A 16,395-nucleotide genomic window follows, 5' to 3' on the forward strand; every position below is an offset into this window, starting at 1 on the left:
CTACATGTTTATCTTTTCATTGTGGTCATTGCTATCTTCAGTGCCAGCATTTGAATCTCCCCACTACGTTTTGGCTATCACCTCCTCATGAAGTGCCTCTCGTCATAGAAGTGTTTCCTGTCTCTTGTTCAGAGATGACAAGGAGGTTATCTGCTCTAGGCTGATCTGGTGCTCAAATTGGACTTCAATCCATTATGATGAGATAGTCCAAAGTGAGAACCTTTTGTTTTTAACCATCTCTTCACCTACTCATTGTCACACAATTATATTTGAGGAGTGTTTATAGACATGGTTAAGAGAGACTCTGTGTGTTTTCACGAATGGCAAGTGTGCAAGCTATGTCCACGACCATCTGTTCCTTGTGCTGTCTACATGTGCTTGTCAATGCATATGTAAACCACAATTAGAGTCCCAAGGTTATCCTGTTGTTAAGCACTGTGTGCATCTTTATTTTACTTGTGTATAGGTGTGTGCATTTGCATGCATTTTGCGGGTGAGTTTGCGATTTTAAGACAGGATAGACTGAAGCCGAATCAAGCCCTCTTGAGTTCTCCTGAGGAGGCAGGAAGGCTGGCGACTGCCCAAGATGACATACAGAGGGCCTCAAAAGCATTATCTAACCACTTGAACTACACTTGCACACAAACGTACACACACACAGTCTTAACTTTGATACATCAAGGTTAAACCCACAGTGAACAACTCTGTGGTCTGTCTGTCTGCTCTCGTGTCTGGGCCAAGATAACAAACTGGCGTCTCTCCTCAACATTCAACGTGGGGTCATATATCATGCAAATCAGTAGTTAAGAAACACAGATAAAGTTACACAGCCAAATCAGCTTCACCTCAAATGTAAAGCATAAGGATGTGCATCTAATCTTGAGGACAAACCAACAGCTCCTTCCTCTCTAATGTGTCAGTATACATTATGTATGATACAGGACGTGGGGAGTTCTGTTTCTACTGCTTTATCTCTCCATCAGTCGACTAGACCACAATTAAAATTACAATTAACAATGACTTCAAGCATACACATAAATACTAAGTTGACAGAAAAGCACCAAATGGAAACACTTACTGTCATTATGTGCCCACTAGCTTCACAATAACTGACACTACTGAGAACAGACTAAAGGTTTTAATCAGTGAAGTTCTTTTCAAACAAAGTTTGTACTTAAAGCGAGAGGGATTATTCTGGGCTGCTTTCTCCATTCCAGGTAAGTTTGTCCGGTGAAGCTGCCTACGTATTTCAACCAAAATGTTACAAGTTCTGATCATAATTTTGGTAAATACATTGATGACATAAATATATTTGCAAATGACTGACATTTACAGTATTGTTACAACTTTACAAGTATTTTAACACCAGAAAATAAACGAGCCCTGCACAGATAGTCTTTAGAACTTGATGGTTGTTGACAAAATATGACAAACTGAGTTTCCATATAGAGGGAACCCATTTACCAAGGTTGGTTTGGTGGCTGTAATGCTGAGAGGAATGTGAGTTATGCGTGTGTTGATGGCAGTTTCTACTATATTACACTAGGGAGACCATGATGAAGTAGATGGACCATAGAAAGACTAAATTGCAGTATATATTTTCAGTCTCATATAGATCCAAAGACCATTTTTTGAGCAGACAAGTATACAATTACATTGTACGAGTTTTTGCGGAGAACTGGTTGTTTGACTGAGCCTGAGAGGCCTCACTCATTAGTCTGGTTTCCACTGCAGGGCCGAAATCATTAGTATTCACTTCCATCCAGGCAAAATTACTCTTTTTCCATCTTGTTGCCGAGGAAAATACTTGTAAGCTGGGCTGACATTTCAAATAATGTTTTAATCACCTGTTAGAAACAAAATGGTAATGCAAAAATCAAGTGCATCTATAAAGTAAAATTGAGCTTTATGGAACAATGATCAACACCTGCCATGACAACAAAAGAAGCTTTGAGTAAATCCAGGCTCTGTCGTAACGCATTAAAGTGACACTGTGACATGTTCCAGTAACATCACAGCCTTGTTTTGATTAACTCTGTTTATGATGACTAAAAAAGCATTTTAAACTTTTAGGCCTCAGCTGGCCTTAATGTGGTGTCTCCTTGGCATGCGGTAAAACGAGGGAGCACACTGTATCCTGGTTTTTCCCCACTAGTTCAGGTCTTGGCAGGCTGTCTTCTCAACATAACCACAGTGGGTTTGGAGAGACGCTACTGTAAGTTGAGGTACTTTGTCTGAGACGAGTGGAAAGCCAAATATTTTCTTTGTTGCCATTTTGGTAGTGCCTGTGAGTATCTTAAGTATTGCTTAACATTATCACAATCAGTGTCACATTACTTCTTCATGTAGCTCTGTTCTGTTTAAGGCTGACCAATCAAGAAGCACCTTATTCTTCCACTCATTTTACATTGCTCACTTAAAGGAAAAAAGTTTGATCTTCTCTGAAAATGCAAAACAACTCATTTCATTGAGGCTCAGTGAGTAATATTAGGCCTTTAAAAGTGGATCTCGAAGACATCAATTCCAAATATGCATACGCTCATGATACTAGCTCACGTGGAAAATGACGACAAAGGGTAAATATTATAAATTACTATCAACTAACCACATATAGAGTGAAAAATACCTTAAATATTCAACCAAAAGCCATCATCATTACTCTGTCAGCTAGAGACAGACAAAGTTGATTTAAAAACCACATATGTAGCTTTGAAGAAGGCTGTATTCACAGAGGGACACACATGTGCTGCTGAGACAATGCAGGCACATGTTGGCATGAGATCTCAACTTGTGGTGAGCAGAGTGGTTGTTAGTACTGAGCTGAACACATTCTCGGTCTCTGTGCCATAACTTGAGCATCTGTGCTTGTGCAACTATGTGAATGACAAGGCCCTGATTGCTACTTCCTCTTTCTCTGCAACCACAGACAAACACTGAGGTTCACTGAAGGTCAATGGGCACTGACTGCACTGTAAACAAATCCACCCTGAAGCATATTTCACAAGACGTTTCAGTGTTTAATTAAGGACAACTATTGCTTGTGACATGTACTGTCACTGTTGCAGTTTTGGATTCACGCCCTAAGGGTGACTAAGCGATTATATACTGTAGACGTCATGTGTGTGTATTTCTGTTAATTGAATCAACACACTAGTCTCCACAATATGGCAACACCAAAACACACAAAATGGGATTGGTATCTTATTTGCGCATCCACACTTCCAACACAACAGCTGTGGCAGCAAGGAGGAGAACTTCTGTTATGTGTCTATACAAAACACTGTATTGGAGATGTTTCAATAGGTAAGTGACCAAAGAGCTGTTGTACAATCTATTATTAAACCTGAAAGCTTTCAATCGAGCCAAAGTCTCAGAAATCTTACGGATATTATAAAGTTGTTTTTTACCAAACTCAGCTCAACAAAAATGCAGTGACTAAGCTGCGATGAATAAAGTGGGGGTCCGCAAAGTCCGCACACATGTAGACACATGTAGACACATGTGCATACACACGGAAATGAGATTAGCTTCTTCAGCTTTCACATGACCAATGATTACATTAGGTTGCAGTCACAGGCTGTTACTTAGCACGGCTGGGGTCGCAGGTCAGAAAAACACCCTCACAAGACTCATATCAAATATGAGATATACACTCACCGACACAAGCAGACAGATGGGGTGTTATGTCTGCGCTTTTCCTTTAAGTAATATGACTAAAACTTTAAGCCTATTCCTTAACTTGATTTAAATCTTTGTGTGTGTGTTTCTGTATGACAGTTCACAGAGTTTACTGACTTTTTGGGTGGGACTGATGCAGTTAGGTAATCTATGTGAGGTTATAATGGCTCGCATCAAGTGGAGAATCACTAAAATGATGGAATTTAAGATGGCTGCCAAACAACATTAAATTGATTTCCAATACATCGGAAACAAGAATATTACATGTTAAGTAACATGTTTCTAAATCATCTGCTTTTATGGACTTTTCTTTGTGATTATTTGGTGTGGACAGTCTATAGTCAAAAGAAAAGAAATCTAAAAAGTGTTTCAAGCATAAAAACTACAATTTAAACTAAGTCAAGTTTTAAAGTTTTGTTCTGGGAACACTTTTTTCAATTACTTTCACCACTCAGTGGCTCATTGAACAAGAAACATGGTGTGCGTGTGCGAATAGTGCAAAGAAACAGAAACTTGCCAGCATGGACCAAACTTAAGGCAGACATCAAAGAGCTTTAAAACAAAAAAAGACAGACAGACAATTTGTAGAAATTATGGGTACAGAACTAGACCAGTAAAGCAGAAGAAGCCACTCACTGGACCACATAGAACCTGAGTGTATCTCAAGTCTACTGTGGCCTCCACTTCACCTTCTTTGCTCTCTTTCTTCTTCAGAACACAGCATGTTTTAACTCTGATACTAATTCTTTTTTTTATTTGAACCCCAGAGTGGGTCAGAGCAAAGGCTCAGTCATGGCGCACATCTCTGTTTCTTGTTCAATTTCCTTTTCAAGAACACTTCATCACTTCAGGTGCTTTACAACATGGGGCCTCTGAACCAGAACTGCAGACAGTGGATGAGAGAAGTCATAAGAAAACAGAGAAGAGGAGGTAGAGGAGGCAGTAAAACAGATGGACCCTGGGTCAAAACTTACAGAGGACCACTGTTGTAAACAACAGCTGCCATATCTGGGAAATCAAGCACGTCAATACTTAGCAGCATCCAAACATATTGAATCCTTGCACGAAACCCAGTGTCTATGGTGTCTTCCTCACAATGCAACCAATACTTTTGTTAAAGCATTATAACTTAAGCAACAACCTGGATGGTGTGTCTATTCCACAAACTGACTTACCTAGATTATCAGCTGCAGTGCAGCATACGGAGAATGATGGTTACAGAACCACATGGGGACAGGGAGAGGAAAAAGATCCAACAGTCAACTAAAAAAGAGCTAGCTCTTAACACTAATGCATTACCTAAAGGTGCAGTCATGTGTGAATGGATGTCTGCTTAAGCACTGTAAGAATGTCAAGAAGTTGCATTAATTGCTAGTTGCATTACGTGTTTAAAAAAGCCAAATATAGGCAGGTTTTTTTTCTATAGATACATGATCTGATATGTTGGTGCATCAATACTAACAAACAGATAAAAAAAAAGAAAAAAAAAGAAAAGTGGCATTAAATTCACGGCTTCCTTTTTCACTGACAGATTGGTGCATTGATCAGTGAATTCACATTCCACAATGCTTTCAAAAAATATTAGTTCATTGAATATATTTCGTAAATTAAAATGAAACAGAGAGGACCATGACAACAATCCTAGCACTGACAAATTGTATGGTCTATCTTGAGTTTATGCAAACATTGTTTTATGATAATCAAAGTCATGCAGACAGTTGTAGGGGAATGACACAATCCCACATAGCAGCACAATGATATGTACAGTATGAGTTACACAGCAAGGTTAAATCTGTTGCGTAGCAGGACTAAGAAGACCCATTCATCTGTTTCTTTTACTTTTTCCTGACCTAAACATCTGTTGACTTTAAGTACGTAAGACATCCACTGAATTAAACCTGAAACCATCAACATCCCTAAACATATTGGAAGCATATTCATCAAATTCCTTTTTTTGTGTATGCCCTTTTTTCTCTAGGTAGGTGAATGCGTATGTAGAATTGGAGCCAAGAAAACGGTGGAAGGGAAAAGCCTTTTGCCCTTTCAGACACTGTTTACCAAGTAAGGTAATGTTTAGCCTTACTAGATTTGTACAAGTCTAATCAGTTAGGACAAACTTCTTCTATACACATCACTGCTGTCTAATGGATACATCTTATATACAATTTGGACATTTTCCAATTTTTAATAATGGATGGTACTTTCCTTCACAGGTTGCTTCTATAGCTGAAACCCTTTAATAATATCAAAAATCAGATTTATCTTTTAGTCCTGAATTTGATTTCTTGTAGATAGAGGTCTCTAATCTAGTGCAGCCAATCAACTAAACTAAAATAATAACAAAGCCCAGGTGCCCATTGTTCAGGTAAAACCAATTATAGTACTTGGAGTAAGTCACTAAAAGGTGAGTTTCTTTCGTCTGTCCTGATCTACACTTCTCGACACAGCAGGCAGACCAAAGATTTCTACATTTAGCTGTATTGGCATAAAACAACAACAACAACAAAAGACGACTGATGATTCTCATAGATGTCGATAAAAAATTTAATAAAAAAAGTGAATTAAATCTAGACAGACACTTGAGACAGATATATTTCACTGCGTTTAGCAGACAGTACTCTATGTTGTCCCAAGTATCTGATCTCTATACTTTGCAAGTTTTTATTCCTGCACAATAAAGATAATGAGCTAGTGTATTCTGTGTAGTGTGATGTCTTCTGGTTTTCATACTCTGTGGTCAAACTTTTACTAGTGTGTATGTACAACATTTAGTTCAAGATTGTTGGTACAAGATGCGTCTCCATCATTGTCAGATTAGCTGCACTGCAGCAGTGTTGTTTTTCTTAATTCACATAGCCTTTGCTTTTAAATTAAAAAAGATTTTGTTTTATTTTTTACCTTTCTTTGCTTTCTTCTGAAGTTTCAGTGTGTCCGAGGACTTCTTCTTTATTTCCTGCCGGGCTCTTTTATACTCTGTTTCACATGGACAAGGTAAAAAAGTAAACTAAGTGTGTGAGAACTTGGTGTTAAGGTACAGTTTTTCCATACAATGCAAGAATAAACTAAAATGGTACAACAATCTGAATGTCAACCTTTGCTTAAAGTCATTGAGTATGTTTACATTGACAGAAATAACCCTTTTATGATTGGGTTTTTGGAGTATCCTGTTTACGTGTTTGAGCATGTAAACACTATATAGCACTTTCAGAAACCTGGATAAGCCCTTATCCCGTTTATGAGAGGCCAAAATGGTATATATATCACCTACACACACCTTATCCTGGTTACTGAGAGCCGCTGACTAACTGTGCAGGTGTGGCTTCGGCCAAGTGACATAACCGAAATACATAAAAATGGCAACAGCGTCTGACTTCTGGAGCAACAAGGAAACATAGTTTTCTCTTTCAGTGATAAAAGAGGTGGCATACATTCGACTACTGGCCCCCTGTCCTCTATGCCACGACAGTGCCAGGCTGACGCCAGTGGGGAGGACAGTGATATGAGAGTAGCGTAATTGTTTTTTTTTAACATAAGAAGTTACTACGTAGTATGTGTGTTTGATTCAGAGAGACCGAGAGAGGGACGCGATGCTCAGAGCAGACAGCTGTTAGCATTCAGAACAGAGAGGAAACTAGCAGTTCAGTTGTAAAGCAGTAGTATGGGGGAATACGAATAACCTGATTTCTCTTAGCTCATCTAAAGACATCAATTATTTGATTGTAACCACGAAAAGTCTCATAAACAGGTTATTCATGTCAATGTAAATATAACAAAAAAAAAAATTAAAAAAAACAAAAAATCATTATCAATACATCGGCACTTCACATTGCTTTAAAATGTTTAAGACGTATCATAAGATCAGAAGAATTTCGGTATATTGTGATATATACTTGTATGTGATTACATTTGTTTGTCCTACCTTTAGCATGGTCCTTGTCCAAAGTGTTGACTCCTCTTTTCCACTCCTCCATCTGTTCTTGTAGAGGGTTTATCAGACCCTCCAAGAAGCCCCTGTGAAAACATTGGGACACTTACTTCTAATCCGACATAAGCTTGATCAGTTATAGCATTTATAAATAGATATTTAAGACTAACCTTTTAAAATCTAAACTTGTCACTACTGGAATTCATCTACCGTACTGGTTGCTCGGGTTTACAATTTTCATAAATGATGTGTTTCCAGAATAAGTTTCATTGACCAATGATCTGGCTGAACAACCTGTTTCTAAAATGTAAAATACCAGAGCTGCTCTGCGGGGTTTGTCAGTGTATCTGTCATCTGATTAGAAAGTAGCAGACAGACTGTCGGACATAAAAATATCTCGGTCTGGTTTACCTTTCTGTATGGTCTTGTCTGTCAATCATTAGCAGGCAGAGAAAAAGAGAGAAAAACAGAGACTGCGAGAAGAAAAGGTCTGTTTATGTCTGACTGTGTGTCACAGGAGGAAGTAAGAAGCTTGTGCAGTCATGTCTGTCAATCATTACCCAACTGCGTCCATCTTGTATTTGAAATGTTTTTGTGAGTGTGTTGAAGAGGCTGTGAGTGTGAGAGGGAGGCAGCTGCAGGCATGAAACTAAAATTAGACTTCTCCTTCTTGGCTTGTAGACATTTCTCCTAAGTGTGTGTGTGTGTGTGTATACGCCAGTGGGTGGGTGGTGACCACAGCCCCCCTGTGTACAGCCCCTGCTATGGAGATCCGAGTGGAATCTCTACTGAAATGCCACCCGAAATTAGAGAGCCCCTTGTCTGTGTAGTGTGTGTGTGTGTGTGTCTGTGTAGTGTGTGTGTGTGTGTGTGTGTGTGTGTGTGTGTGTGTGTCTCTACACTGAAACATTATAGATGCCAGTGTTGCCAGACAAATCGTCTCTTTCCCAGCATTCCACGACAAGGGACATTCTCACCCACACACACACAAAATGTCGAGACACGGAGGATATGGTGAAATAACAATTTAAATACAGACCATTTTATAGGAGTTGTTGTAGTGGGTCAAAGTACACTAACTGTTAGTTGCTAATATGGGAAACACCACAAAAGGAAATAAACTTCAACCCAAGCAGATGTTTATCTTTAAAGGTTTGAAAAGCTCTGTAGTGCCAACAACCTCTTGTCAGAACTTGAAAATCAAATCATTAGCAAATGTTGCATCACTTGAAAGTGTCGGGGTGTGTGTGTGTGTAGAGGAGGTTTATAGGACACATGAAGTCCCTGTTAATATTCTCTTTTAGCTCAAGGTAACCACAGTGATGGGGCTTATTGACATGGTAACCCCAACTAAATCCCAGCTCCCACCTAACCCCTCATACATCCCAGCCAGTTATTCACCAAAATTATGGAAAGGATATTTTGTATCAGATCCTGTATGTTGGTAAATATCCTGTGGTTGAGGAGAGATGATGAAAGGGTTAAACAGCACACCATAAACTATGTGTAATGTTGCTTACATTGAGAACTGTTTAAGTTTAGCCTCTATGCTGCGATGTCTCATACACATCCTGGTCAACGCTGATCCAATGTCTTTGGTCCCACCTGAAAGACATAAAAAAAGAGACAGAAAATTACGATTTACAAAACCTTTTTTATGTGAAATTGCCAGAATCATCCACTCATCTTAATAACCAAACCTCAGACATGGATCAGTATTACTACAACATACTGGAAAAAGACGGGATGTATGTTAAATATTATGGGGCAGTTTTGCTATCAATAGGAAAATCTTTGAATGATAAAAGAATTCACAGTTTTATCAGGCTTTTATCACCTTTATTTGATGGGACAGAACGTATGTATGAAAGGGGGAGGGAGAGTGGACGACAAGCAGCAAAGGGCAAAGTGTTAGTGAGATGGTCGTACCCGCGACCACTAAGGCAAGAACTCAGTCTCTGTATATGGGGCGCCCGCTCTATTCACTGAGCCGCCGACGCCCTAGAGCTCACAGTTTTGACTATAAGAAGAGGACTGAAGGGCAAAATGACACTGTGATATAGACTGTCACAAACATGTTTCAATAAAACAAGCTGATCTTCCTGAACTGAAAGTAAAGAAAAACATTTTAAAAATTGTACCGCATTCGTCTTAGCTACTTGATATAGCCACTGTTTTGGCGATTAGTTGAGTGAATTGACAGGTAACGAGAAAACAACACAGTGCTGAAATACAGAAATTGAGATTTCAAAGAGGTATCTTAATTTCCCATTTATTCATTCCTATTTTAAAAAAATGCAACTCAGCTTCATTGACCACAGTTCATCACACATCTTGTAGGTTGCTGTTCATTTAAAAACTGAATGGGACGCAGTTTGATTATTATATTAGTGCAGTATGCAGTAGTCTGCTAATGTTCTTAATTTATTAATTTCTGCTAGACTGAGAGTCCAGTGACTGCTGGAAAAGAATAGTCGTTGGATGTCTTTAATAAAACATCTGTGACAAGCACTCACTGACCCCACTCTCTCCACTGTGGGAATGAGTGGGAATAATTGAGTTACGAATTGCATGTATATTCAGGTCAAGAGAAGTGAAGGGAAGTTGGAGCCTTGTAAATGTGCTTGAGGCTACCGTCAGTTTCCCTCACACAGGGTAACTAGCTGTCCAGTGGAAGGCCTCAGGCTCGACAGCTAAGCAGGGACTTGACGGTGATTGACAGAACTATTGTCAAGCTGCTCAGTATGACTGGCCGGTTTCTCTGTGGGATTGAGGCACCGCTGAGAGTTGGTGTGTGAGTGTGTGTGTGTGTGAGAGAGGGGAAGGGTAGGGGCATAGAGATCTTGTATTAAACTGTGTGGATGTCTTGCAACATTCTGTTCAGTGTATCAGAAGCAGTTTGTGTGTGTGCGTGGTTTTGTGTGAGTGTGTGTCTGTGTGTATGTGTTAAAGACAGTTTGATTGTGATGATCTGATGTGAAGTGTGAATCCCCTCCAACAGAGCAAGCCATTCTGCTGTCAGCACAGTCCTTGCTGCATGCAGAGACACGCACACAGCACTGTCACTCACTCACACTCAAATTCACAACACACACAAACTCACACATGCACATACACAAAGTTGGATTCTCCTGGACAAAACAGATTAGAAGAGGCTGGTAATCTGGCTTCAAACACTCACTCATGGTGATTGGAAGGATACAAAAAGGAGATAAATTAGAAAGACAAACTTTCAAATTAAAATGCCAGCTAAAATTATGACTCAGTAGTTATGTGATCAAGTCCGAGCAAAGCTATGATTGTAAAAGACACAACAGATTTGTGAAAATGTATGCGCCAGGACCAGACTCGTCAACATTTTATACTGATGTGAGATTTTTTTTGGAGCTACCCTGTGTGAACTGTACCTCAGGCTGAGCTGGAGAGGGAAAAAGATGGGCCCACAGTTTGGAGCATATGTTCTGAATTACTGAATGTCTAAATTCCACAGGATCATGTGTAAAGAAATGTTGAGTGGATAAAGTGTTCTTTTGCATATCCCTAAATAAAAACAAGTGCCACATATATTTGATGTCACTTAGCAAGATGTGAAAATTTGCACCATTAAACAAGTTTTGTGTTGAGTAGTCTCAGTCGCTGTGGGATTTTTAACTTCTTTTCAGACAAGATGCATTTGCCCTGCTCTTCTAAAAGACCAGTGCTTTGGACTGCAAGGAGGGCAAAGCAGAGACAAACTGTAATACAGAGAGATACAGCGTCACAGTAAATGAAGCTATTCTGGATGGCAAATTACAACTTTCTGATAGATTTCAATAATACATAATTCAATGTCCGTCCCATTGAGCCTATTATGACCTCAAAACTTTCCCTCTATCCATTCATTCATTCATTCCTTTTTCACTGTGTGTGACTGTTATTGCAGAGGGTGTGGCTACTACATGCTATAAAAGTCCTTTCTGTTATACAAAACCATAATTCTCATTCATTCCTGCTTTGACTTGTTTAGTCATCCAATCCATCTATCCATCTTCCCATCTCACCCTTACTATGACTGCTTGTTATTCTATTGGGTGTGGCTGATAGATGCCATAGTGCCACGAGGAGGCCACACAGCCAAAAGAAAAAAAGTAGGATTTAGAGCTGGCTAATGTTTTTCATTAGGAAATGAAATGACTGTATAGTTGTGTAGCCAAAGCTTTCAAGAGAAGATTTTTGGTTTCAGTTGATTATTCATTTGCCAATACCCACCCACACACACACACACACACACACACACACACCAAAATCTGCTCTTGGCTATATGCACAGGTGTGCCGTTATGGGTGTGATAAAAAGATTAAACTCTAGCTCACACTCAAGACAAATTTTGTGAGACTATTGCAATACCCGCATTTAAAAAGAAAGAAAAAAAAGAAGGAAAGAAAACACTTTTAAAACAATGAGTTCCACTTAATGGCACATTTCTTTTCACGTGGTGATATCCGAAAGAGACTGAAATGTGTCCACAGACGTTAGAATTGCTCAAGATGTGGGTATGGAAAAAGAACTCCTCCCATGCCATGAGCATAAATGGGCAGACATTACAGGTGACTGAGCCTTGCAACTGAAGCGGTTTACACCATGGCAACATGATAATTATCAGTCTTTCATTGAATTAAAATAATTCAGCAATACCATGTATTCCATGTCTCAAAGAGACTTGTGTGTTTCTTGCACTCACAGCAGGTAGCTGCCATGACCGACAGTTACCATGGAAACACAGTATGTGTATATTGTGAGTGCCTGCTACAGCCTGACTCAGGCTACGATGATGTTTAGAGGTTAGCACCCTTTTGTTTTCTTCCATGTATCAAGTCACTGATATGTCATACTCTTGGGGAAGCACATAAGACACACGCAGTCCAATATAATGCACAGCACAGCTGCATGTGGTATGGCTAATTAAGTGTTTTTTTGCTTTTTTCTTTCTTAAATTCTGACGCAATAAATGTTTTGTGCATATGAGATTTGTCTGATGTAAATGCTATGATTATCTTTTATTGTAAAAAAAATATTAATATATATTTCTTATTAAACACAACACTGATTTCAACCATATTGCGCATTACGAGCTCACACCACTGCATGTGGTCAAAAGCGCTCAGGGTTAAGATGCCGGCCAAAAGTGGATATCAGGACAATCTGCCCTGTTTGTGGAAAGTTGTTCTGTTGCTCTCAGGATAAAGTGGCTGTTAACACACATCGTCTACTTTGTCTAGCACCTAGTGACCCCTGGATAAAAATAGCTCCAATGGCAGCTCCAGTTGTCCACCCCACACAGACACACACACACACACACAGACGCACACACACACACACACACACACACACACACACACACACACAGAGGCACAAAAGCAAGCTTCGATTGCTTCACTGCACTGCTGACCACTGCTGTGTGTGTGTGTGTGTATGTGTGTGTGTGTGTGTGTGTGTGTGTGTGTGTGTGTGTGTGTGTGTGTGTGTGTGTGTGTTGTGGCGGCGTAGCTGGCTGTCAGAAGAAATAGCTGCTGTGTGACGTGGTTGTTTTCGGAGGCTTGTTATTATCCTGCACCACAAACACTTGACCAGTCAATAACAGACACATACACTTATACACTATAAGCTTGACTCTTTGATGCATCGATGTAAGCACCATGCTAAACTGCTGCCTCTCTTTGTTAAAACCTAGTGAGCAAGTAGGCAGCACTAGAAACTGAGAAATGTTTTGATATTTCACAGTATTTCATGGCTAGAGTACGATTTGGTTAGCTTTTTCATAAAACACAGATTGTCTCAGGCCTGGATAATCAACGAAGTCCCATAGAAGAGAGCAGACAATTTTCAGTCAATGGATTGTCTTGCAGCTGTTAACTATCTGTCTGTGTGTCAGGTTGTAGTACTAAGAAACCACTACTTTTCATATCTCCACAACAAGGCTTTGTCTCCTGGTCTGTGATGTTTCAGCTTTCTGTGAGAACAAGTGTCTCAGTGGTCTACAGGGACATTTGTGACAGAGGTGATAGTTTTCTGTTAGAGTGTGTGTGTCTATGTGTGTGAGAGAGTGAGAGAGATAGTATGGCAATTTGATGTGGAGCTGCCAAGTCATTCTCTGTCCTCATCCCGCTTCCAGACTGTTCCTTGGAATGTCACACTGTGCTGACACAGAGAGTGTGAAAAAGGGGATTTTGGAAGGACAGTAGATTAAAAGATTGATGTATTCATGTATTGCAAAGACACTGTAAGAAGGCATTCTTCAATTTAAAGTGTTTTCTTATTAAATCTCAATATGATGCAAGACTCTAAGGTTCTATGATATAGGTATGCTGTGTAACCACTGTTTATTTTTGGCTAGTCTTGCAATTAACTCACTTGCTAAATAAGCTTACAAGACAGTTTCCCCAAAGGCAGCAGGCTATAGGCTCAATTCGTCTCCTTTGCAGTATTCAGTAGAGGTGAAAGGACAAAGTTCCTTCCTTTGTCTGTATGTATACAACAGGAGTACTTTTCTAGTTATTATGAAAAAGTGATATGGCTTGATGTGAGAACATCAGATATAATGGCATCAATGCAGCAGTCAGCAACATGACACCAACAATACGACTGTGTACAATCCTCTCCTACATGCCTGCTCTTATGGTAAAGTCTCAAAATACCAGTGCCTTATTTGCAGAATGAAAACAATATTGTTTTTGACCAAATTAAATAAATAAATAAATGTATTTAAACCTGTTTTTTTCTCCTTAAATGTATATAATTTAAGTCTTCATATTAAAGCGTGTGTAAACTGTATGCCAGAGCTTTAGTGTAAAGAATGCAAAACATTGTGATATCAGTGATTACAGTTCAAAGTCAATTGTACTGTATACTGCAAATTTTTTAATAAAAACCCCTTTTTGGCAATATAGTATATAGACTTAAATCAATTCTGACTTTTTAAAGGAACCCTTTGCTGACATTTTTGAAGAACAGAACTTATTCATCACATTAATCTGATTGATTATAGGATCTTATCTCATTTCATTAAATAAGCTACAGGACCCCTTCCTCTGTGCAGCCCCACACTAAAAGAGGCAGTAACCATCTCTACACCTCACAAAACAAGCAGATCCAGACGTTTTGACAGTTAAAGGTTCTGTATGTGACATTTAGAGCACTAATATAGCAGCAAACCACTATTTGCTATGTAAAGATATGGTGGAGTAATTGCATCCTGAACAAAGAGTGAAGTCACGCTACCTCTGTGTGTGTGTTGTAAACTGAGCTTCTCTTTGGTTTGTTGTGGTTAGACAGTCAGGCAGCACATGTCTGTGCATGTGTGTATCCCAATGGCTAACTTATTGCCAATGCTTTGTGCTACCCTCATACGATGGTTACCGCTGATGTTGCGACGCCATGGTTGTGGAGGCAAGCCGCCAACCTTCTAAGTCCCCCTGGTTGATACACCTCTGTGTTGAGAATCGTGTGCAGACAACTCTGAAATTTAGCATATAGACCTGATAATGATATTACATGGTGGGACTTTGCCTCTACCTTGGGTTGTAATAGAGTAAACTCTCTCTATGATTGCCAGACTACAAACTATTCAGCCTGAAATCTCTGACTTCTTCCATTTCTTTGCTTTAACCTATTATTGTAATACTCCTGCATGTATCCAAATGACACATCAATCTAAAAGGGCAGATCTTATGGTTTGTCCATTCTGTTAAACCAGCCAAAGAAAGTGTGAACCACACTAAGCAAGGCTACACCTTTACCAATATCTTAGGTTGCCATTAGAGAAAGAAGAGAAATCTGATATCGAGAGAGAAAAAGGATTTATTTAGGGAGGAGAGATGAAGGGAGGGAGGGAATAGTCAGAAAGGTAAATATAAAAAACAAACCCTCCCTATATTTCCATACATAAAGCATAAAAGAAAATGTGAGGGAGAGAGGCAAATTGCTCAAAAGCAAAGTGGGGAAAGAGAGAGAGTGGGATTTGGCTGGGGTAATTTTGACATGTAGATCAGAGAGGCTTGCTAGCTAAAACCAACTCTGTATGGGCACCAGATGGTCTCTGTTAACCACGGGCCAGTGGTTACACTGATAAGAGACCGGAGACCATACAGCTGGATACACACACATGCACTTACCCAGCTGGACAGAGGTAAGAAGATCTGTTCACAAGCTAATTAGAGAGCTGGAGAAAATACTAAGGCTATATCTACACTAGTCCGGCTATATTTAAGGACACATCTTTTCCTCTCTGCATTGGCCACCAATCAAACAAAGCTGGGGGGAGTTTCACACCGAGAAATGAGCAGTGGCTTTTTTCCTAAATGATGACGTGTGTTTGCTTGGCTGCAAGCTATGAAGCAATAAAGCCTCCAGCTAATAAAGGTGAATACATAAAACTGTTGTAATCAACCTGTATTTATGTTTACCTTGTCTGACAACTTTGTAAGCAACAACTAGTAATTAAATTGACAGTTTTACTATGAGTGGAAGAACTACAGTAGGCACAGGTAGAATTAATCTAAATTCAGTCACTGATACCACTTTTCTACCAACATTTTCTGAACACTAGTAAACCTGCAAAAAATAGGCCGTAGACTCCTTTTTTTCATTACTACTACCAGCATGCCTTTCTCTGTGTGTGGGTTTTTTGGGGTGTCACTTTATCTTCATGGATAGGCTGGAGAACAGGTTGGTAAACAGTAGAGAAAAGCTTGGATGGAGGCCTTTGAAAACTTTATGGTGGTTAGTTGTTTTTATATTTCTCTTTCTTATTCAGT

The 16,395-nt window shown here is 39.4% G+C and overlaps 1 protein-coding gene across 4 annotated transcripts in view; it reads right to left on the bottom strand.

The window, feature by feature from the left end:
* The window catches only part of LOC121945453 (protein MTSS 1-like), a 58,254-nt gene that overhangs the window by 12,710 nt on the left and 29,149 nt on the right, over positions 1-16,395 (bottom strand). For all 4 annotated transcript variants that reach the window (XM_042489623.2, XM_042489622.2, XM_088084054.1 and 1 more), the window contains exons 4-6: positions 9,124-9,208; positions 7,598-7,689; positions 6,577-6,651 (exon numbers count right to left, since the gene is read on the bottom strand). In XM_042489623.2, the coding sequence (XP_042345557.2) occupies positions 6,577-6,651; positions 7,598-7,689; positions 9,124-9,208 (252 nt within the window). The remainder of the gene's footprint in view (positions 1-6,576; positions 6,652-7,597; positions 7,690-9,123; positions 9,209-16,395) is intronic.

This window comes from Plectropomus leopardus, chromosome 11 (assembly GCF_026936395.1).
Source record: "Plectropomus leopardus strain MGB_pleo_1.0 chromosome 11, ASM2693639v1, whole genome shotgun sequence".
Taxonomy (NCBI): Eukaryota; Metazoa; Chordata; class Actinopteri; order Perciformes; family Serranidae; genus Plectropomus; species Plectropomus leopardus.